The sequence below is a fragment of the Chelonia mydas genome, chromosome 10, assembly GCF_015237465.2.
Source record: "Chelonia mydas isolate rCheMyd1 chromosome 10, rCheMyd1.pri.v2, whole genome shotgun sequence".
NCBI lineage: Eukaryota > Metazoa > Chordata > Testudines > Cheloniidae > Chelonia > Chelonia mydas.
In genome coordinates, this window is record NC_051250.2 from 63,918,063 (window position 1) to 63,940,468 (window position 22,406).

General features: G+C 43.9%; 1 protein-coding gene across 16 annotated transcripts in view; it reads right to left on the reverse strand.

Moving 5' to 3' along the window:
- Positions 1-22,406, reverse strand: part of SHC4 (SHC adaptor protein 4) — a 68,315-nt gene that overhangs the window by 27,332 nt on the left and 18,577 nt on the right. For 11 of the 16 annotated variants that reach the window (XM_043524243.1, XM_007066802.4, XM_043524251.1 and 8 more), the window contains one exon: positions 11,716-11,786. In XM_043524243.1, the coding sequence (XP_043380178.1) occupies positions 11,716-11,786 (71 nt within the window). Of the gene's footprint in view, positions 1-11,715; positions 11,787-12,748; positions 12,875-22,406 lie in introns of all 16 variants that reach the window. The other 5 variants (XM_043524250.1, XM_037911738.2, XM_037911737.2 and 2 more) reach the window with 1 other exon arrangement.

A 22,406-nucleotide genomic window follows, 5' to 3' on the forward strand; every position in this document is an offset into this window, starting at 1 on the left:
TAATAAGCACTAAACCCTGCAAGCCATGGCGAGAAATACAGTTAGGAGGGCCAATAAATGATTAATATGAAAAACCTGTGAGATTCCTAGCCACAAAATCAACCTTTAAAATGGTAAAAAAAAAATGTTCATCTTGCATTCTAGGTCAGTACTAAAAGAAACCAAACTGGCCTGACATCGTATAAATTAACCAATCAGGATTATTAGCCTACTTCCCAGCAGCCCCAGATTTCGCGGGACTGTCCATCTTTGAGCCCCAAACCCCCTGTCCTAGCTGAAGTGACTCAGATCCCACAGGGCTGGTTCAGCTTAGCTCCTGGCATTGTGACCTGGCCCTGGAGCATGAGGTTGAAGTGCTACTTATTTAGATTTGGCCTGGTCTGCCGTCCACTCCCTGTCCTGCAATGCCTGGAGCAAGGAGCCAAGCCCAGCCAGCCGTGCCGGGCAGGAGCCAACACTGCAGGGTAAGTGTGGAGTGGGCTCTCTTTGCAACTCCCCCATCCGCCAGAGCCTCCCATCCCCCAGGACAGGACTCATCTTAAAACGTTGGGAGGCATGGACTAGCCCAGAACACCGAGGCTGGTTATATAGCAAAAGATGCAGAGACACTGGCCAAAATCAAAAACAAGGAGATTTGGCAACAGATGAACGATCGGACTCTTCAGCCAGGACAGTCTATACAGAATGAAGGAGTCCAAAGCAAAACTGATTACAAGAGATCCCAATCTTGTACTAGAAAATGAAACCTTGGGAGTACCCATCCACACAAGCAATTTTCAGCAAAGGGGAACAAAGCAATAGGAGGATAATTACTCAGCAGTTTCCATTACCTGTACTGTTCAATGTAGAACGCCTAGTCCCTTGTCTCATGTATTGGCTGCTGGGTATCCATGGATGGTATTTTAGATGATCTAACCACCTTTCCAATACATAAAATAGTTTCCTCAAGCTAGCCATGATATGTCTGGCTTTAATTTGAGTAATGACATATTTTACAGCACACTAATATTGTGCTAAGTTGCTTATTTCAAGCACATCTAACGTGTAAATTACATAATAATGACATACTTTTAAGTTAGTAACAAACTTTACAGCATATGTGGCTGCACATTTATTTTGATAGTTATGAAAAATAAATAATGGGATAACACCTGATTTGTATCCTAAAGTATTTCTAAGGTACAGTACAATTGAATAGGGCAGATATAATTACAACATAAATTGCACCATAGATTAGAGAGAAGAAACCACTGTGGATATACCCCTGCTATGATGAAATAGCACTTGTTATATTGATAGATTTCTAGAAGCAAGTTGATTTTAGGTTGCTCTTTCAGGAACACATTTTCAGCTGGCATCAAACCAGCCTCCAATTTTGTACCTGCCATAGGACATACACCTGAATTAGTGGATGTAGATGTGATAGTTAGGCTCCCAGCAGTCCAGTCCACACGTGCAAAATGGATGGAAGTGCAGTTGTGTGGACACAAGAACTCGTATGTACATTTTTACACTTAAAATCTGAGGCTGTGACTGAAAATGCGGTCCTTGTTATCACATTCGGAATGAAACGATGTGATTCCACTCTATACTCTACTGCAGTTTTTCCTCAACTGGTGGGTCCCGAAAGGCAACCGAGGGGCTGAGTGGGATTGAAAATTTTATTACAGTCAAAAGCAAAGAAAATCTTGTTCCCAACTCCCTGCACACCCTTACCCTTCCAAGTTAAATATTCTCTATCAACCTCTCGAAACACACACACACACACACCCCAACTCAATAGGCTTATCATCACTGATATATTTATTAGAAAAGGTGAGAGTTAAAAACATAAGGAGGTTGTGGAATTTTTCTTTTTTTCTTTTTTTACACTTCAAATAAGAGGTAGCCAACCTGAAAAGGATGAGAAACACTGTTCTACAAATCCTAGGGTTTCAGCAGCTCTGCTGTCTGCTGGATTGAAGGTGTCTGAAATTCTAGGAAGCTTAACAAAAAAAGGTCAAGCTAGCTGGCTCCTACAAACCTGTTGAGTGGAAAGCAACCTCCCAGCTGTGTGGGACTTGTTCTCTGGAGTTTGACTCTCTAGAAGAAAACTTGTTGCAGAATTTTATTTTATTTTTCCTTTTAATTTAAAGAGAAGAACTCACAACAACAGTAGAGCACTTTGTTTATTGTTTCTCCAAACGAGAGTAAAAGAAGAGACGTGGGCTGATGTAAGTGAATAAGAATGCTGTTGAAATTTGCTTTTAAGCATCTAAAGGCCTGCCTACGCCATCTAACAGAAACGGATTGTGTGGCTCAACAAAGTAGAAAGTAATCATCCAAACAAAGTCAGCCTTATTGAGCCGGCCATCCCTGTCACCCCACTGCAGATGCCCTTAGCCCCAACAAAGTTGCCTGGCCATTTTCAAGTTTACAAGTTAATGTAGCAATCAAAGATCCAGAATCTCTTCCCTTCTTCCCATAAATGTCCAAGTATAATTTCTAATAATGAGCTTGATTTATGAGCGTGAGCTAGGAGATGCGTAACAGGGCACTAGCCAGAGGGCTCAGTGAAACCGTGAAAATGCATGTTTATAGTACAACAAAGAGGGGGCAACTGGTTCATGTGAACAAATGACAAAGATTATTCACTTTCCACAGAGTGGGGCCCCAAACTAAAACCGTGGCTCTGAACACTCTTGGACCTTTGAGGTGATTCAGTGACAGACACATTTTGCACACAGCCCTTATTTTTATAATGGGAAGAACTAAAAACCTGTTGTAACCAATGCTGAACCTTGTGGGTGTTTGCATTCTGGATCCAAATAACTTGATTTGAGCGCAACTATAATCTCCATTGGGAAAAGCATTTTGCTCTGGAGAACAACATGCACTAAACCCTTATAGGATAAGCACCAAAAAGAAGCAAGGGGCAAAACCCTCTCTATTACTACTTTTTTGGTTTAAGTGTGCAATCTAAATATAATTTTAGAGCACAAATATACATAACATTTTGAGATGCATAAGAGATCATCTGAATGTGTAAGACAATTTTTCATTTTTCAAACAGGCCAACAGATTTATGGTTTGGAGTATACATCAATACCACGATAAATCGTCCTGTTTCTAACCTTCCAAGAAACTGATGACATCTACCTCATATCCTCTCCTTTCAGGCATAAGGCACATGACTTGCTCCATTAATTTCAGTGGAACTAAATAAGCCATCCAAGACACCCTGCGGTCCCTTAGAACATGCCATATGGAATGTTAGCCTTGTTGTGTGCAGTGAATTTAGTCAGTTTCTGAAAGCAAGTTCAAGCCTCTAGGGTATACACTGACCTTGATGCAGAGTAGAACATGCACTGATAGAAACAGAAGTTAAGCATGAAAGTCCAGTCTCACAGCATGCACATGTTCACTTTGTAAAGGAGTAGCAAGGGCTTGTCTATATGCAAATTGCCCTAGTTTAGCTAACGGTGTGATATAACATTGATTTTGCTAACCTGATGAAAAAGGGAACAAGGACACTTTAATCGATATTTGGCGTATGTCAATTAGGAAGAGGTTTAAGCTACCTTCAAATAAGTCACTCAGACTGAAATAAGCACAGCTGTAACTAAACAGGATTAAAAACCTACATAAATTAAGCTAGCGCAACTTCTGTGGATAGACAAGGCCTAAGTGCAGCAAATTCAGGGAAGAATAAAGCTAACCAGGATCCACCAAAAAGCAGAGGAGCTCCAGATTCTTTTTTCCAGTCTAGGTCTCCTTCCTGCACAGACTTACGGTGAGCTATGCCTCGAAGGGCATGTCTACAGAGCAGCTGGGAGGAGCAATTCCCAGCTCAGGTAGATGTACATGTGCTCGCTCTACTGGTGCGAACACCTAAATGTAGCAATGTGGCGGCCGCAGCATGGACTTGGGCGAGCAGCCCAAGTATGTACCCGGGGGTATTGGGTGGGATGGTACATGGGTGGTTACCCCGAGCCACTGCCTGTGGCTGAGGCCACATTCCGATGTTTAGCATGCTAGCTTGAGCAGAGCCAACCACACTTCCCAGCTGCAACACAGACACACCCTAAGAGAATCCTGCACAGAACTCTCAGTCCGGGGGCAGGAAGGGAGAAGGTGGCTTTAAGACACCTCTGCACTGTCTTGATCCTGGCCTGCTCTCGGAGCTGGAGAAGCTCCTGCTATAATTTAATGAAGTCTTGGGGACATGTCTGAGTTACTGCAGCCTTCCAGAGCTGCCATAGGGACTGTAATACTAGGTACTGTGGCCACAGCCTGGACACATCTCTCCTACCCTCAGCCCCACCCCCTACGCCAGGATTGTGTCCGTGGGAGGCAGCCTTACAACTGTCTCCACAGTTGCTGTGCTTGGGGAATCTTCCCCCAGCCACGTATAGCAGGATCAGGGCCCCATATACCATTCTGGCTCTTTTCGGGGGCACAGAGGGGCCTGAGTAGGGTCGAGGATTTCACCTTCATATTCTTCTTCCCCAGTCAGTTCCCATCTGCACACAGAGAGACTGATCCTGCCAACCACCCAGGAGAGATCTTTGTCCTCCTCCCACTCCCATGGCAGAAGGTGCAAGGACTCTGAAGTCAGTCCAGTCAGCCTCAGCAGAGAGCACATTGATACTGCTCAGCCATGAGCTGCACAACTACTTAGCTGGTTTGCCTCTCTCTGACTCATTGTTGCCTCTGACCGCAGGAGCTTTCCTTCACCTGGCTCGGAGGAATATTAAAAAAAATATACAAAAATGACTTGCATCAAATCTGCTCTCCCTGCACAAAGTCTGAGTAAATAGGCTTTGCACAGGCAAAATCTGCAGGGAATGACACTCCAGAGCACACCTATGTAGAAATTCTACAGCAGCTAGTGCCCCCCACCTGGTACATTCATTATTATTGATCAGCACAAATGGAACCACCAGCGCAGTATAAAGACAATTCCTGCTCCTTTGTGCCTGTAACTGTAAACCAAGTATTTTTACTGCAGCATTTGATGTGTGTGTGTGGGGGGGGGGGGGGGTGTATTGGCGGAGGGAGCGGGGGGGATTTTAAGTCCAAAGAAAGGGAGAGAAGCAGTGGGGAGATGTCATGGATTTTAGCATATTCTGTGTCTGCAGAGCAGGGCAACTTGACTAGAAGGGTCCAGAAACATCCAGACATAGGGTGTGGCAGTTACTGGGCATGTTCAGCAGCTGTTTCTGAAGCTGGGCAGAGAGTTTTCAGTAAGGGCAAGGAGTCTTGCAGCTTCCACAAATTCACTGACAGCTGAGCCAGTCGGAGCTCACCACGGGGAAAGTTTATAAATACAGAGGTTACAGACAGTCCTGGAGACTTAGCAGCATGCAAGACCAACGGATGTTGTCGGCTGTGGGGGCGAGCTCCCAGTACCGTACTTGTCTGGATACAAGCTACGGTTCCTATCTTACAGCAACTGAGAAGACCAGTCATCTTGTTATCCCCATGCTAGCTGTAAGGATCCCCAGACTTTTCTTTGCTGAAAGCCGCTGAAGAAGTGCTGGGAAAGGAACTGAAATTCTGCCATTCTTCTCAAGCCCTGAAGAGTCCCGGTGACACACACAACATATCAAGGCCACGTTATAGAAACTGAGAAATCATCTCTGAAAGAAGATCATATGGGAACGTGCCTGTGTGTGTTTTAGTAGAGAAGTATAAATGTTATGGTGAAACCTTGCATGTAAACATATGTAACAAAAGCACAGTGGGAAAGTCTATATAAGAAACAGTAGATTTGGTACCTTATAGATTTTATTTAAGACATTATTCGTAAATGATTCCAAAGACTATTTACAATGTGTTTTGTGTATTAAATATTTGATTGCAAAGAAACTGTATGGTTCCCTCTCTCAAACTGTCTGGGATCTATTAACGCCTACCCACAGGGCTTTACATAAAATAGCCCTGAGGTTTAACTCTGTGTAATACTTTCTGAAAAGAGAGAGCTCTAGCCTATGTTTCAGCAAAGAGTTAAGCTGCTGTACAGGAAGAAGGGGAGCGTAATAGGTTATACATAACATTGCCTGAAACCGGTGGGTACACACCCAGCTTTGCCTCCACCGCTGCTGTGTGCGCTACCGCGGATACACGGCTAGTTATATTCGCACTAGCTTGGTGAGCGTTAGTGTGAGTACGTGGAGATGAGCAGGGACACTCACCCCCAGCTTGTAGTGTAGATGAAGCTTTAGACACACATTTTGGGGCTGCAATTTTGAAAAATGCTCCGTTGTGTAGAGGAATGCTATCAAGGTAAAAAAATCAAATCTATTTTCCCATGTTGCAGATACCTTAGATAATTAAAACTGAAAACATTTAAAATAGCCGGTATTTTTGTACATTATTTATACTAGTTTCTCAGCTAGGAGGAGGAGAATAGACTAATCAGTTTTCTGTTTGCGTCTAGTTAGTTGCTAATCTATTGACCTTCAAATTCTGCTGCACTAGGCCAGCATTAGAGTTGCAGACATGCTTTAGGTTTGCACTTCTCTTTCACACACACTGCAAGGGGCTGTTTTATTTATTTTTTTTTTAAATGTTCTCACTGGAATTTTTTAAAGTAATGGAAACATTTCTATTGTTAAGTTTTAACATTGCTCATGTTTACAAACCCTAAAATTTGGGCCAAATTGGACTTGGTGAATTTCCTTTAAACAATTAATTGCTCATTATTTTCCAAACAATCCATCAACAGCTCTATTTTGTAAATGTAATGACATACTCCATGGCATGCAGTTGTGAGATAACCTCACTTTTTGGCTTCTAGAGCTACTGAAGAAGACAATTTATTGGTCTGAATGCTAAATGCTGACTTCCATGAGCCAATGGAACGGCACATACGTTTTCCATCTGTGAATAATTAGCGCGAGGGAATTGTATTAATAGCACAATAGCTTTTCTTTAATATACAAAGCCAGGAACTGGGCTGGTTGTGTGCATAAGTTGATTATAAGTGCAAACAGCTTCTAATTTCAAGTATACACAAATCAAGGCTGCATTAAAATATGGCACACAGGAGCTTTAATAATAGACTTTTAACACCAAGACAAAAAGCAAACTTGGTTTTTGGAACGTATGGACAATATACGAAGCAGGGAAGCTAGCTCAGGTCACAGCAGAGATGAGACGCTACACCTTAAACAGCCTGGGTGTCAGCGAGAGCAGACGGATGGGATCAGGAAGATTAACAGCCTTTGGAGAAACTTTGCTGTGTTCTGGATGGAATGATGGACAACACCATGAGGGTGTTGCCATTCTTTTGAAGAAGAGAGTGGAGGTCCATCAGCATCAGACTTATGAGAGCCAGAATGAAAGGGAAATGTAATAATATCACCCTGATTAGGTGCTATGCTCCGAAAAATGACAGTGATGAAGAAGTAAAGGACAAATTCTACCTTACACTACAGGCAGCATTAGAGAGAGTACCATGCCATGACCTAACTATCATCATGGGAGACCTGAATGCCAAAGTTGGTAAGGACAACACAAACAACGACAGAGCAATGGGAAAACGTGGGCGTGCCACCATGAATGAAAACAGAGAGAGGCTTGTTGATTTCTGTAATATGAATAACCTAGTCATCGGTGGAACCCTGTTTCAACACCGTGAAATCCACAAGCTGACATGGTGTTCTCCAAATGGCAGAGATAAGAACCAGATTGACCACATGATGATCAATGGCAAATGGTGACACTCACTGACAGATGTGAAAGTGAAAAGAGGTGCAGATATTGGCAGCAACCACCACCTTGTGACAGCCTCCGTCAAGCTAAAACTGAGAAGTGTGGGACAAAGATGTTATGACATTGACAAGCTAAAGTCCTCTGAAATACAGAAAGCCTTCATTCTGCAGTTAAAGAACAGGTTTCAGGCACTTGCAGACCTTGATGAAGAGGAGGGGAATGCAGATGAGGAGATCAACAAGAAGAGGGACAAAGTAACAGCAATTTATAAACAGAGCAGTGAAGCCTGTCTAGGCTACAGGCAGAAGAGAAGGAAGGAGTGGATTACACCCAGCACATGGAACGCCATAGAAACCAGACGAGCCCTGAAGAAAAAAAGTTTTAGACACAATATCCCAGAAGCTAAAGGACAAATACCACAAGCAGTATAGCAAGGCACACTGGGAGGTCAAACGCCTTGTGAGAGCGGACAAACGACATTATATTGATAATCTGGCAACACAAGCAGAGGATGCAGCTGCTCGTGGTGAACATGGAACTGTCTACAAAATGATGCGGGTTATCAGCTGTAAACAGCAGACACCAACAAACAATCTCATCAGGGAAAAACAAGGCCACCTACTGACAAAAGAAAAAGAACAAGAAATACGCTGGACAGAGCATTTCAAAGAACTGCTGAACAGGGGAGCCACCTGAAGAGGAAGCAAACATCCAGGAGGCAGAAGAAGATCTTGATATCAACACAGACATCCCAACTAAGGAAGAGATCATTCAAGCCATCAAATCCTTAAAAAAACGGGAAAGGTCCTGGCGAGGATAACTTGAATGCAGAATTTGTTCAAGGTAAATCCTGAGTTAGCATCTTCCTGGCCCCTCTATTTACATCAGTCTGGGAAAGGGAAAAAGTGCCAGATGAGTGGACCAATGGGGTTATAGTGAAGATACCAAAGAAAGGAACTCTCAGTGAGTGTAATAACTGGCGTGGTATCACACTTTTATCTGTGCCAAGCAAAAGTATTGTGTAAGATCACAGTCCAACATATATCAGAAGCAGTTGATAGCGTTCTCAGAAAAGAGCAAGCCGGTTTTCAGAAGGGCGTGGATGCACAGACCAGATCTTCACTCTATGAAACATAATAGAACAGTGCTTAGAACAGCAACAGCAGCTCTTCATAAACTTCATAGACTTTGAGAAGGCTTCTGATAGCATTCACAGGACCAGCCTATGGCGCATTCTGCAGGCATATGGAATCCCTTATTTCAACTTTACGTGCAGTGTTGATTACAGTGAGCTCAGCTTTGAAGTCAAAACAGGAGTACATTGGGGTGTGTCATGTCTGCAATCCTCTTCAGCGTTGCCATCGACTGGGTAATGTGGCATACAACAGAAGACATGCTAAGAGGCATTAAATGGACATCCTTCTCATCCCTGGAAGACCTGGACTTCACAGATGATCTCGCTCTCCTATCACATACCCAACACCATATACGAAAAAAACAACTCGACTCAACACATTCAGCCAGCAAATTGGACTGAAAATCAACCGCAATAAGACAGATATCATGGCCTTTAATATTGCCTCACCATCACCATTATTGAGAGAGGATTATGTTCTCACCAATGTAGAAACATTCACATACTTGGGCAGCACCATCAGCCAAGACGGTGGAACAAGCCAGGACATCCGGAACAAAATCAATAAAGCCAGGAACGCCTTCAGGAGCTTAAATACAGTCTGGAAATCATCAAAATACAACACCAAAACCAAACTCAAGATTTATCAGAGCTGCGTATTTTCAACAGTACTTTATAGTGCAGAATGCTGGGGAATGAGAAAGTATGACATGTCCAAACTGTCTTCATTCCATACAACCTGCCTCAGAAAAATCCTCTGTATCTTTTGGCCCAGAACAATCTCAAACCTAGATCTATTGACACAGTGCAGCCAAGAGGATATGAGCACCATCCTTGCCAGGAGGCACTGGAGATGGATTGGCCACGTGTTTTGGATGGAAACCGAGTCCATCACCAGAGTAGCAATAAGATGGACACCTGAAGGCAAGCGAAAATGAGGCTGCCCGAAAAGAACATGGCAAAGAGTTGCAGAAGCTGAGCTGAAAACCTAGGGCACAGCTGGGGAACCACTGAAAGACTTGCCAGAAACAGACAGGAGTGGAGGAGATTCGTCGCTGCCCAAAAGGCCAGAGGCGTAATGGGAACATGATGATGATGATTTTAACAATTTATTTTTCAAAGGCAGAGGCTCACCTCCAACATTCCACTTCGTACAAAAGCCCCATTTAAAAATGATGCAGCATCTTATCAAGAGAATCAATATCAGCGTTAGCAACTTCACTTGTAAGATAGATTGGCCAAATTCAAGCAGTTTTTGTAATTTTTCAAGTCCCCTTTCCTTAATCTTGTTTATAATAATCCCCTGGAAGCTTAAAACTTTTCCTTCATGTTCCTGTCCCTTCTCAGCCCTGCGCAAACACAAACACACTGAGGAGCAGAAATGCCCCTTGGGAATTCCTCAATATACAGGTGGTGTAGTTGGGTGCCAGAAGCCTCACTCACATTCCCTGACTCCCCAACATAAACTGGGCTGGGGAATGGCTTGGGATGGGAGGGAGCATATCTGGGGCACAGCCAGACTACTCTGGCTAGTGTGGCTGCAGGGCAGCTCACTGGCAGCTGGCCTTTCCAGCAGCCCAGAATCTTAGGCCTGGTCTACACTTCAGGGGGGGGACGGGAAGGGAACAATCTAAGTTACGCAACTTCAGCTACGTGAATAATGTAGCTGAAGTTGACGTACTTAGATCTACTCACCATGGAGGGTCGACTGCTGCCGCTCCCCCGTCGACTCCGCCTGCACCTCTCGCTCAGGTGGAGTACAGGAGTCGACGGGAGAGCGCTCAGCAGTCGATTTATCGTGTCTAAACTAGACACGATAAATTGACCCCCCGCTGGATCAATCGCTGCCCGTCGATCCTGCGGGTAACGTAGATAAGCCCTAGAGGGGCAAAGGTTGGGTGGGCATAGAGCTACCTGTCCGCACACACCTAGGCTGTGCCTCCTGCATGGAGCAGCATAGAATCTAACCCCAGCTGTTAAAGGGCTTTACATGAGCCACGCTACTTCCCAATAAGGAGTTTCTTTTGAAAGGGAAAAAGTAGCATTTATTTTGAACCTCAACCTCAAACATGTGCACTCACACACTTATATACACTCACACACAAATATAGAGTAACATGGACTTCACAGATAGGTAAAAGAAAAATAAAGGAAAGGAAATTCTGGCCCCTCCCAGTCCTGTCACAGTATCTTATTAAAAACACTAATGCCTTACTCCAGAAGACTGAATATCAACACCCATTCACTTGATCTGCAGAGGAAGTTACAAACTTACAAAGATAATATAACACAAAGTATTTCACATTTAAGCAGCCCTAAGGGAACTCTACTGAACCCTGAGGAGTGATAACATGGTGGGTTTTTATTATTGGCCAAACTCAGAGGTTTAGTATCTAGGAACAAACTTTTGCTGATCTGAAGCCTGGAAATTAAGGCCTGCTGTGCACTAGAAAATGGACAGTGTTTCATACCCATTGTCCAGCCTAACTCTTCTCAGACTCCATGTTCAGCCCTGCTTGGCTGCTCATGTAAACTGGGCCAAGCAATGCTACACACCTAATAAAGAATTCAAGACTGGGCCCTTGCTAGACAGAGGGATCAATCGCACATTCCATATCGGATATTGAACACATTTTGGTCTCATCTGCATCCAAAACCAAGCGTGAAAGAGGAGGGACCTCAGGATGGGGGCCCTGTGTGGTGGTGGTGATGAACACAGATTATTTTCTAGTGCAGACACACCCTATTGTGATGGTCAGATATTTTAGATCACCATGTGAGAAAACACAGGAGTCTGAAGAGAAAACCCACATCTAAGGCTTTGTGTAGCAATTAACATTCAGGCTTTGTATTAAGCTGGATGTCAGTCGCCCACCACTTACCTGGTGACTTGTGTCCTGGTGCCAAAGTCCAGAGACCTCATTGACTGCAACACTTCTATACAGCCCATGTACTAGAGTAGAAATGGAGAGCAAAAAAAAAAAAAAAAAAAATCACAGCTATTTAAAAGAACACGTTGAAAAACAGAAAGAGGGTCACAACTGGGTGCAGACATAATTTTGGCCCTTTACGGACATTAAATAGATGTAGAAACATTTGTACAACCGTTTTCAAATCTACTCATCAATATATATTTTATTTGATTGAATAATGTAACTGATGAAACAAGGATTGTAAACAACATAACATTAAAAGGAGGCAGGACAATTGCCACACACAAAAATCTAACCACCTCCCTCTCCCCGACCCTACTTATCATAGTTATCTTGTTTCAGTTTGTGACAGTCCACTAGGTTTACCACTGGACCATGAGGGATGTGTGAAAGGCAGTGGTGACATTTATACATTAGCAGAAGGGCCATATGCCTTAGGACTGTCCTGCAGAGTGGCCAGGCAGGGAACTGCATGTCACTCCAAATAGGACAGCATGGAGGGAAGTATTGGTGAGTACAAGAGGAAGGGCCTTTGGATCCACACCTGTGCAGATTCAGTGGCTGGCAACCCCCATATAGGGTGTTGGGAGAGCAGTGGCTGCTATTCCAGTCCACAGCAGCAGGTATGGAGGGACTGTATCATAGAGCACCAGCCTGCCCGTAGATCAGTGGATGAATTCTGTCCCCTCCAATCTACAGTACACACTTGATTTCCTGCAACAAAGCAGATTCATATGGGCTTTGTACAGGGGTAGTGGTGAAACAAAGAACAGTGTCAATCAGAGCCTATGTGGAATCTCAGGATGTATTAGCCTAGGGATTCTTTGATGGTTACATACGAACCTATGGACATTTCTAGCTCAGTACAGTATGTAAGTCAAAGCCACTGACTGATATTACTTCACTCCAAAACATGTACAGTAGAACCTCAGAGTTACAGACACAGACACCAGAGTTACAAACTGACCAGTCAACCACACACCTCATTTGGAACTGGAAGTACGCAATCAGGCAGCAACAGGGACAAAAAAAAGCAAATACAGTACAGTTGCACGTTCTTCAGGTGAGTTAGCCACATGACTGTCTCTTCCTGAATGAAAGCCTCTGTCTGGTGAATGAAAAGAACTAAAGTAAGGAGATTATGGATTATTCTCACAGAAGCTACAGCTGACACTAGTTTAAGGATTTCTGAAATTACTGTTACAGAAATATTTTTAGTGTACCCAAGTTTTGTTCTGTTTTTTAATTGTACAAAGTGGTATTTCTGCTGTTGGAAACTGTGACATCGTCCTGTAGGGCTGTGATTTAAAAATTAAAGGAAGTAAAAATCTGAGTTATACATTGCAGCATTTATGGAGAATGGTGTGTTCCTTCGTAAGAGCTAACTAATGAGAAGGGGAGTAGCTAAGCATGTTGCTCAGAAAAGCATTGTAAAAGTCTGTTTTCAGGCACAGATTTTAAACTCCATTTTCTCTTAGGAACAGAAATTCAGTTAGCTGGCCGGCGACACACTGCTTCCCTGGATGAAACGAAAGATTCAGAGAAGGGAGTGAGTCATATGCTGAGATCATATGATGATGAGTAAATTCACCCTTGCATCCTGAACAGATGCGTGGGAAGCTACTCTAAGCAAAGATGAAAAAAATCAATACTAGGTTTTCGCAATAAATTACCCTGACTGGAGCTGATCTGATTCACAAAAGATGACTCCTTACTTAAAACCTGGGTAGAGGAAATACATTAATATGGCAGCTTCCTCAGTTCCCTGATTTGTTTACTGTCCATGAGTGACCTGAAGATACACTATCAATAAAGTCTGAATCTCCAAATCTCAGGGGGAAAAGAGCAGGGAAAAATGTAGAAAGAAGATAGTGGCCAGGGTCCAGGAGAAGCCGATCAAAGAGAATGGGAGAAGCTGATCAACGGGAATGGGAGGGAAATGGAAGGCTGTGCCCCAGTATTCAGGAACTTGTGCTGAAGAAGAGACCTGTGGAGCAATCAAAAAGGGACTTAAAGGAGACTGGAATCCCTGCTAAATAAAGCAAAAGAGACTGCCCTAGGAAGTAAAAAGTGTGATGCCTTTGACTTCGGGTCTGTCTACACTGGAGCTGGAGGTGTCACTTACCCACACTAGCGCTGATTGAGTAGTGCACTACCAGTAGAAGTGTAGCTGCCATGGCATGAGCAGCGGGATGGGCTAGCCACCCAAGTACCTAGGTAGGGCTGGGGGTCTTACCCAAGTGTTGCCCTAACTACCCTCGTCTGCCCCCCCCCCCCCAACAAAACCCCCTCACCTGAGTTTACTGGTGCTTGCAAACTGGGCTAGCTGGCGTGGATGGGGAAGTGGGCAAGAGCCTGGGTTCTGCTTTCGCTCAGGCTGGTAACCACTTTGCAGTGAGGATGCAGGCTCACTCATCTGAGTGCCAATAGTCATCCACTGCCTTCCCACAATTCCCTTCATGCACCCAGAAGGATGGGCAAATCTCCCACATTTCACTGGGAAAGAATAATTGAGCCACTCAGCTTACTGTACCACAGGGAACCATGGAATATGTCCTGAGAAGGCCTAATGATCCTCTCACGGGAGTGCAACAGTAGGAAGGACGGAGTAACAAGCAACTCTGGTAGGGCTTTGCATTGTAGCTGCTCAGACTCATGCTAGGTTAAACCCAGGTGCAAATCACCTGAGTTACCTCAGCAGTGAAGAATGGCTGTCTGACTCAGTTTGGAAGTGGAGATGGAAGCACTGGCTCCATGAAATAGCCACCTTGGGTATGGAAGGAGTTTGGCTGGAGTCGGAGACTGCCAAAGGTTTGCACAGGCCAGCATTCTCCTGGCTTCCCCCTTTTTATTTTAAAATAGGGCATAGGCATGGGATTAGCCAGCCTAGCACCTGGTGTAAGTGTTTCGGGAATCAGAAGGAGTGGGATCAAGCCCTTGTGAGTATGACATCCTAACCCTAGTGGTGTAATAAAATACCTTGTAGTATAAGTTATAATATTCTATATGCTCTTTCCCATGTTATAATACGCTTCTGCATATAAAACTTTCAGTACCAACACTCCTGGGTTAAGAAAATAGTTAAAATCCCAGCAGGCTTGGCTAGAAGAAAGGACGTCTACTTGAACAACAGCCTGGGGCAGAGGCACCTTTAGAAATTACAGTGGAACGTTCTACTTCTACACCAATTCAAAGTTAAATCTTGGAAATGTGCTTTCCCCCAGTTCCTCAGTGACTGGCTGAGATCAGCAGCCAGATGAAGAAGGGCTGGCAGATGTTAAACCCTAGCAAGGTAGAATGGTTACGCTTGAAGAAGAGTTTGCCATCTTGGTGAGGCCACAAATTGACAAGACAATGTGCAATTTAGGAGTTCTGGGCTCCTTGTTGACCCAGGTCTTGAATAAAGCAGGATTCCCAGAGACACATCCCACCACTTCCAATTGGCTAAGACACTACATCCCATCCTTGCTGATGATCACTTATTAATGATAATGCTGGCCATACAATTTATTTAGGCTTGAAAGCATCAGCCCCGAGAAAACTGCAGCTACTGCAGGATGCTGCAGCAGACCCACACAGCTTCATAGGTTACCAAGAGCATGTTGCCCTGGAGCTCTGGTCTCTACATTGGACCTGAATAGAAAACAATGTTACATTTGATGTTTGGTCCTTCTTTCCATGCTATAAATGGTCATGGCCTAGGATACTTAAAAGGCCACTTCACTGTCCAGGACCTCAATACTGTCAACAGCTCCACTCCTCAAAAATAATCAAACCATCTACTGCCAGGGCGAGGACGTTTGCTGAGGAGACAGGCCTTTCTCAGGGGCCCATGGGGACCGTGGTCTCTCCCATAGGAGCTCAGAGCTATTATACACCTTACCATGGTCCAGCTGAAAAGCAAGAAACTTTTTCAACCCGATCTTCCCAAACACAGAGCAGAGCACTTTAAATTATTCGTAATATATATATTTCTAGCAAGCTACCCATGCTGTTTTTCCCCCTACAGGATGAATGGAAAGAAAATCCCAACTGCAAGATGGTTTAAGTCTAAATTTGGAAGGTGTTTTCATGCCACAATAATTGACTAAGTAAAAAAATGTAAATGAAATAGGCCAGAGTAATTAGCTTACTCAAGGTTGTTGTAATAAAAGATACAAGTATAAGGGCCAGTTACTTGTATGCAAACTTTTGAGCTAAACAGCTGATGTAGCATCTGAATATGCCAATAGCAGCTTGATTCTTGATTTCCAAAGCTGTAGAAGGAGGTACTTGTCACTAAGACTCAAAGGCCAAAGGAAAGCAGCAGAGAGAATCAAAGCTGAATCGAGGGTACTGCACAGAGCAAGAACAGCAGGGAATGCAGATAATGTACTGTCCTGACTACAGAAATACTCTGCCTAAGGAAAAGCACCATAATTAAATTTGAGCCCTAGGCTAAGAACATGACTTCTGCAATTAGGGCTCAATCCAGAGCCCACGGAGGTCAACAGTAAAGTTCCCATTGACTTCAGTGAGGCAGGGTCAGGCACATACATGGTAGTCCCTCTTTCAGGTATGAGGGACAGGATTTGATAGTATGTGCTAGAGAGGATTGTTCCTTGCTAAAGGAGAGGCCAACAACTCTTCCAACAGGTATGGGTGTGAGAATAACCCCCGACTCCCTGTACTGGGTGGGGGAGGGTAATCCTGGATAGCGGGGTCTAGACATCCTTATGCCGAAGCTGATTTGGGAACAATTCCTGTGTAACCGAGCTGGGGGAGTTAAAGGTGGAATCTTTTCCCTTCTAGTTACAACAGAATGATGCAGAGTCAATGAAAAGCAGGATGAAAGGTCACGTGGGAGGAGGTGCCAGGATGCAGCAACATAGGTTATGTGACTTTGATGACCCCTTCAACTACAGCTCCAAGGCTCCTGCCTTGCCTTTCCTTAATACAGCTAATGCTTCCGGTACTAGTTTGAACGACTGCACTGATTCACCTAAATAAGTGAGACAGCGAGCAAAATGCCGTGCTTCAAATTAAACCCTTCAGCTGAAGCTTTACAGTTTTACTTATTAGTTAACAGAGGTGACCCACTCTTCGGTCAGTATCAGCCCCTGCAGATCCAAAGGCTGACTAGCCAGGAATTGGCACTCTGTGCTTTTAATGAAAACAGTCCTGTATTATGCTGCTACCAAATAGCTTTGTATCCAATGTATATGAGTTTAAGTACTGACCTTAAGTTCAATTCACTATAAACATAATGTAGCTGCGTGGGGAAAGAAAGCATCATAAACATTTGTACTGAATGCAAAAAAGCAAGCCAACAATGCTACTCTGATTCAAATACTTCTGTACCCAGCATTGCTCTAACAAGGAGCTTTTGGACTAGAAAAAGTTTCTGAGTTTCCCACCCCTGCCTCTTCCTCCCCTTTCTGGGTAATGGTGCCCTGTGTTTGGGACTGCCTCACTCCCAGGGCTATGCCACCCAGGGGTGCATTGTCCCCATCCCCAGTGTGCTTGAACAAACTCTGATCTCTGCAGCTCATGCGTAGTGGGGTTGCTTCTTCATACAACTGTTGGGTTTGTTTGTTTTTTATAATGTGCCTCTGAACTTTTAGTGGAGCCAAAGGCTAAGGAAACTGTCACAAAGCCATAGCCATAAATAACAAGCTCTGGTAGTCACTGTACCAAGCCTGATTAATCCAGTGACAGCCCTGCCTTCCTGTTGGTTTATGTATTGGTCTAACTGTTAGAAAGGGTCAGGTACCGTCAACAAAACTCTAACCATAGCAACACACAGTTCAAAATTCTATTTTCGTCAATGCAGAAAGGTGGTGGTTTGAGGTTTGGTTTTGTTCTTTCTTCTTCTTCTTTCAGTTTTCTGGTTTATGTCATCATTATCAGCTACCACATCAGGCTGCTAATGACCAGCTGAACCTTTCAGTTCTGCCCCAGGTTTTTAGTTCCTCCAGAAGTTCGTTAACTGCCTGTTCCCCAACCTGCAGGGTGCTGAGCTCCTCCTGCAAAACTCTGAACACCTTCCAACCCCAAACAAAATCCAACAGAGCAAACAAAACACTGCACTACATCCACAACTCTCCCCCTAGGGAGAGGATGAGCGAGAGAAAGAATGAACCACGTGTGACAGACGTTAGGTTGCTTCATGCACCTACTGGCAGGTGCTCTGATACTCCGGGGCTGAGGGCAGAATAAGAAGCCGTATAGACTAGACTAGAACCCAAACGGAAGCAGATGGTTCTCAGCACTAGAGCGAGTCAAAATCCTTTAACACAAAAACATTTTGGGATGAAAAATTACTTTCACCAAATGGAAACTTACCCAAGAAAAGCATTATTTTCGGTTGCATTCCCCCCCCCCCCATTTTTTGACAAAAATCATTTTAAAAAAATCGCTGAGAAATTTCAATGAAAACAAAATATTCACTTGCAGATTTTTTTTTGTGGAAAATCAAATGCATTTTCCAACTGGCTGCACTGGGCCCCTTTGCAGGCTGTAGCCCTAACCGGATTCTTTCAAAGCTCAGCCCTGCTTTGAGCTACCAGCTTCAGATGAGGTAAAAGGCCTAAGCGGCACGATTTTCTGTTAGAAACCACTTGCTACAGTGAAGAGCCTGAGTACCAATGGAAACACGGTCAATACAGAGTTAACGTTGGTAACAGTTGATGGCTATTTGATGGACTTCTGTCCATTGGAGAGGATACTATCCGTCTCTTCTTGGCTGTCGCAGCAGAGACCACGGACAGAGTTTGTGTTACCCTCCTGCCACACCTTGCTAGCTGTGGTACCTCCAAGTCAGGGTGAAACACATGACCAGAGCACTGAGGACGTTTGCGCTACCACTGCCCGGGCCGAACCTGCTCTGTGGATAGAGGAATTTAATCCCTAGGGCTATCACATAGCAGGACTGCCCAGCACCCGCCACATTTTCCAAGCCATCGCAGAGAAATGGCTGTTTAGTTGCCATGGGTCACTCCCTTCCTTAGAGGGGCTGATGGACCTGCTTCTGCCATGTTCCCACCACCTTCTACTCGCGCAGAGAGAAGAATGCTGAAACAAAGGACTAATCACAATTGATAAGCCACTGGGCCAGGCCGCTACTGACAGGCTATCCAGGAGCAGGACTCATGGGAATTCCTAAATCAGCGGTTACAACCACGGCTGCCTGCTCCTTTCACCCAACGCTCCTGTAAGCTGTTGACCCACAGGGGTGGTTCAGCTAAACACCTGTGTTCTTATTCATTCAGCCATGGATATTACAATAAAATACTTGCACCTAGTGCTATGCCTGTCACAGCAAAGGAGCTAAAAATACATCCTGGTTCATGACTCATAGATGAGGCTGAGAAGCAGTGAGTCATGGAAGTTAATCTACTTCCCAGGAGAGTCTTGGATTTTTCATTTATTTTGGGGGCCGGCTTGGCAAAATGCCAAACATATGTGTGTCCCTCCTATATCTGAGTGACTCAATCCATGCTTTTGGGATTACATCTCCAGCTCCAAAAAGCCTCAAAAACCAGAGCTTTAGCTGCATGAGACTCTGCAGGCATAATAAAAACATTGCTGCTACTAAAACTGCATGTGACCCGTTATTTTCCTGCTTCTGGCCAGATCCTGGCATTTACATTACTAGAGTGTTATGGGTTTATCAGTTTTCACCAAGTCACATGACCGGAGCTCAGTTCCTGGCTCTGCCACAGATTCACTGTGTGATCTTTGGCAAATCATTTAATCGCAAATCCCCCTCTGCCAAGTGGGGATGGCCACGCTTTCCTTTCTCACACCCTTTGCCTACCTTGGCCCCAAACCTGCAAAGACTTAAGACTGTGCATAATATTATACACCTGAGTAGTCCCCCACTGAAGCCAATGGAACTACTCAGATATGGAAAGTCGTGCGGGTGTTTAAACCTTTGCAGGATTGGGGCTCTAGTGTGAGAGCTCTTTGGGGCAGGGCAACTTCTATCCAGTACCTAGCCCCACCAGGCCCCAGTCTTAGCGACTACTGTAACAGAAATCATAATGACGGAAGAAACAAAATGAGAGAATGAGTTTTAAGACAATATAGAACCAAAATAGCCTCAATTTACAATGTTTTGCAGCATTGAATATTTTTTATTTTGTTTTGGGGGGGCCAGCAGCTGGTAGTGCTCCCCAATACTCAATGGGAGCTCATCCCCAGGTTGGGATGGTTTTGTAGGGAGCCAATTTGATTATTTTTAAAATAATACAAGAAAAATGTTGTACGGAACACCTATAAAGTTAGCTAAGATTTGACTCAAAATACAACAAACCCTGCCCCTAGACACCCCTAATATAACCTGGATAATACAACTTGGATCCTCTCATTAGTTTTCTCATGCAGATTTCAGTAAGAAATCACCTGTGAGTAAAGGCAGGATTGCACAGGATAACATGAGAACAGTCATACTGGGTCAGCCCAGTATCCTGGCTTCTGATAGTGGCTGGTTCATAGGGAATGAACAGAACAGAATAATTACCGAGTGATTCATCCCCTGTTGTCCAGTCCCAGCTTCTCAGAATCAGAAGTTTAAGGACACCCAGAGCAAGAGGTTATATCCCTGACCATCTTGGCTAATAGACAGACCTATCCACCATGAAATGGAGTGGGGTTGAGAAGCTCCTGTGCATGATCTCTCAGGAAAAACTTCAAAGTGGACATGGTATTCCTCACTTCCTGCCTTAAGGCCAGTCTTGCAAACCCCCTTACTCAAGAGACCCCCAACTTATTTTATAGAGGTAACCCAACAGCTATCAGATGAATAGCACTTATATTGGTAAAGTTCTCAGATCCTTCAAGAGAAAGGGTGCTGTGAAAAAATGTAAGCTACATGATATTAGTACATTATATAATATTAAATTCTAAAATATCCAACAATTTCCCCTTCAATATTTTTAATAGGGGACTCCAGTAAATAAGACTTGTTGCAGACATGTGCTTAACAAAATCATTCAAGATTTTGCTGACTGTTCATACTATTGATTTAAAGACTGAGCTGTTATAGTACTGTTAAAGTACTGTTTTATGGCCTGATTCAATGACCATGGAAGTCAGCAAAATGATCCCTAGCAATCTCTGAGGATTGGGCCTTCAGAGTTGGATGGTGTTAAGGAAAGACACTATTTTCATCAGTCTGTATCTTGTTGTGAATAGAACATGTAGCCAGCCTGTCTTTGTGACTGTTGTGCATAGTTATAATCACTTCTTGGCAAGCCTTGTCCACAGTAATTATCAAATTGAGAATAGCACGTACAGTACAGTAACTCACTGTGTAGTCCCCAGTCTGATTATAATGAATACGGACAGTCCCACACGTTCTATTGGCAAACAACATATAGACAGTTCATGCTGTCTAGCTACTCAGTCTTTCTATAGGAAGACACCAATTAGGCAGTACATGAAAAAAAGGATATGTAAATACATTTCCTTCTATACTCTCTAAAAGATCAAGTACCAAACATATTTTGGAACACAGAAACATGGAAATTGCTATACCATCCGAGATCGTGGACCATCAAGTCAGCATCCAGGGTTTATCAGTGGCCTGTACTAGATGCTAGAGCTAGCCAAAACTTGGAACACATCCCTCGGCCCGTGCCGCTTCCTGCAGCCCCCATTGGCCTGGAGTGGCAAACCGCGGCCAGCGGGAGCCGCAATCGGCCGAACCTGCAAACGCGGCAGGTAAACAAACCAGCCCGGCCCACCAGGGGCTTTCCCTGAACAAGCAGCAGCCCTAGTTTGAGAACCACTGGTCTAGAGGACTGGAGAAGGGTAAATATAGTATCTTTTTTTTTTTTTTTTTTTTTTTTAAAAGGGGGAACAATGAGCACCAGGAGAATTATAGACTGGTCAACCTAACTTTGATACCTAGAAAGATATTGGAACAAATTATTAAACAATTTGTACACACCTAAAGGATAATAGGGCTATAAGGAATCACCAATTTGTCAAGCAAAAATCATGCCAAACCAAAGTACGGAAGCCATGGCTTTGCCCAGCCTCTTACGCCATTATTCCTGAAGTAACTTGAAAAAAATTTTGCTGTAATTTTCCCATGGCATAAGCTTTCTCTGTGCCTAATGTAGACAGTCTTCCATTTTGGAAAGCTATTAGACAGGAGATGAACCTTAAGAAATGAAAAAGTCAGGGTCAAAGGTCCCTGGGAAGCAACTGTCAGTTCTTTTCACAGTGCAAGAATTAGGGTAACAATTGTAAAATCTACACTGGGAAAGAAGAAAAAGAAATGATGCATGTGCCATGCGGGAGGGAAGCAGAAAATACAGTTTGCAGGGAATCATTCATGCAGCAAGGTTTTCTTCCCACCAGAGAGTGAAAAATAGAGAGAGAAAATGTAATAGTGCCAGCACGGCACTGAAAATGAAAGATATTGGGCCGAGGTATCCTCCATGAATGGACAGCTTCTAAACAGATAAAAGGGTTTACCGCATGCACTGGTAGTACTAGGAAAATCAGACGCATTCCAAATGCCAATTTAGGACTATAAAACATGCTGCATGAAAGCAAACACCCTTGGTGTTTCCAGGAGAGATGATGCAAAAGAACTACAATTTACAGCAGGATTCTCAGCAACTATTACACACCTACAGCAACATGAC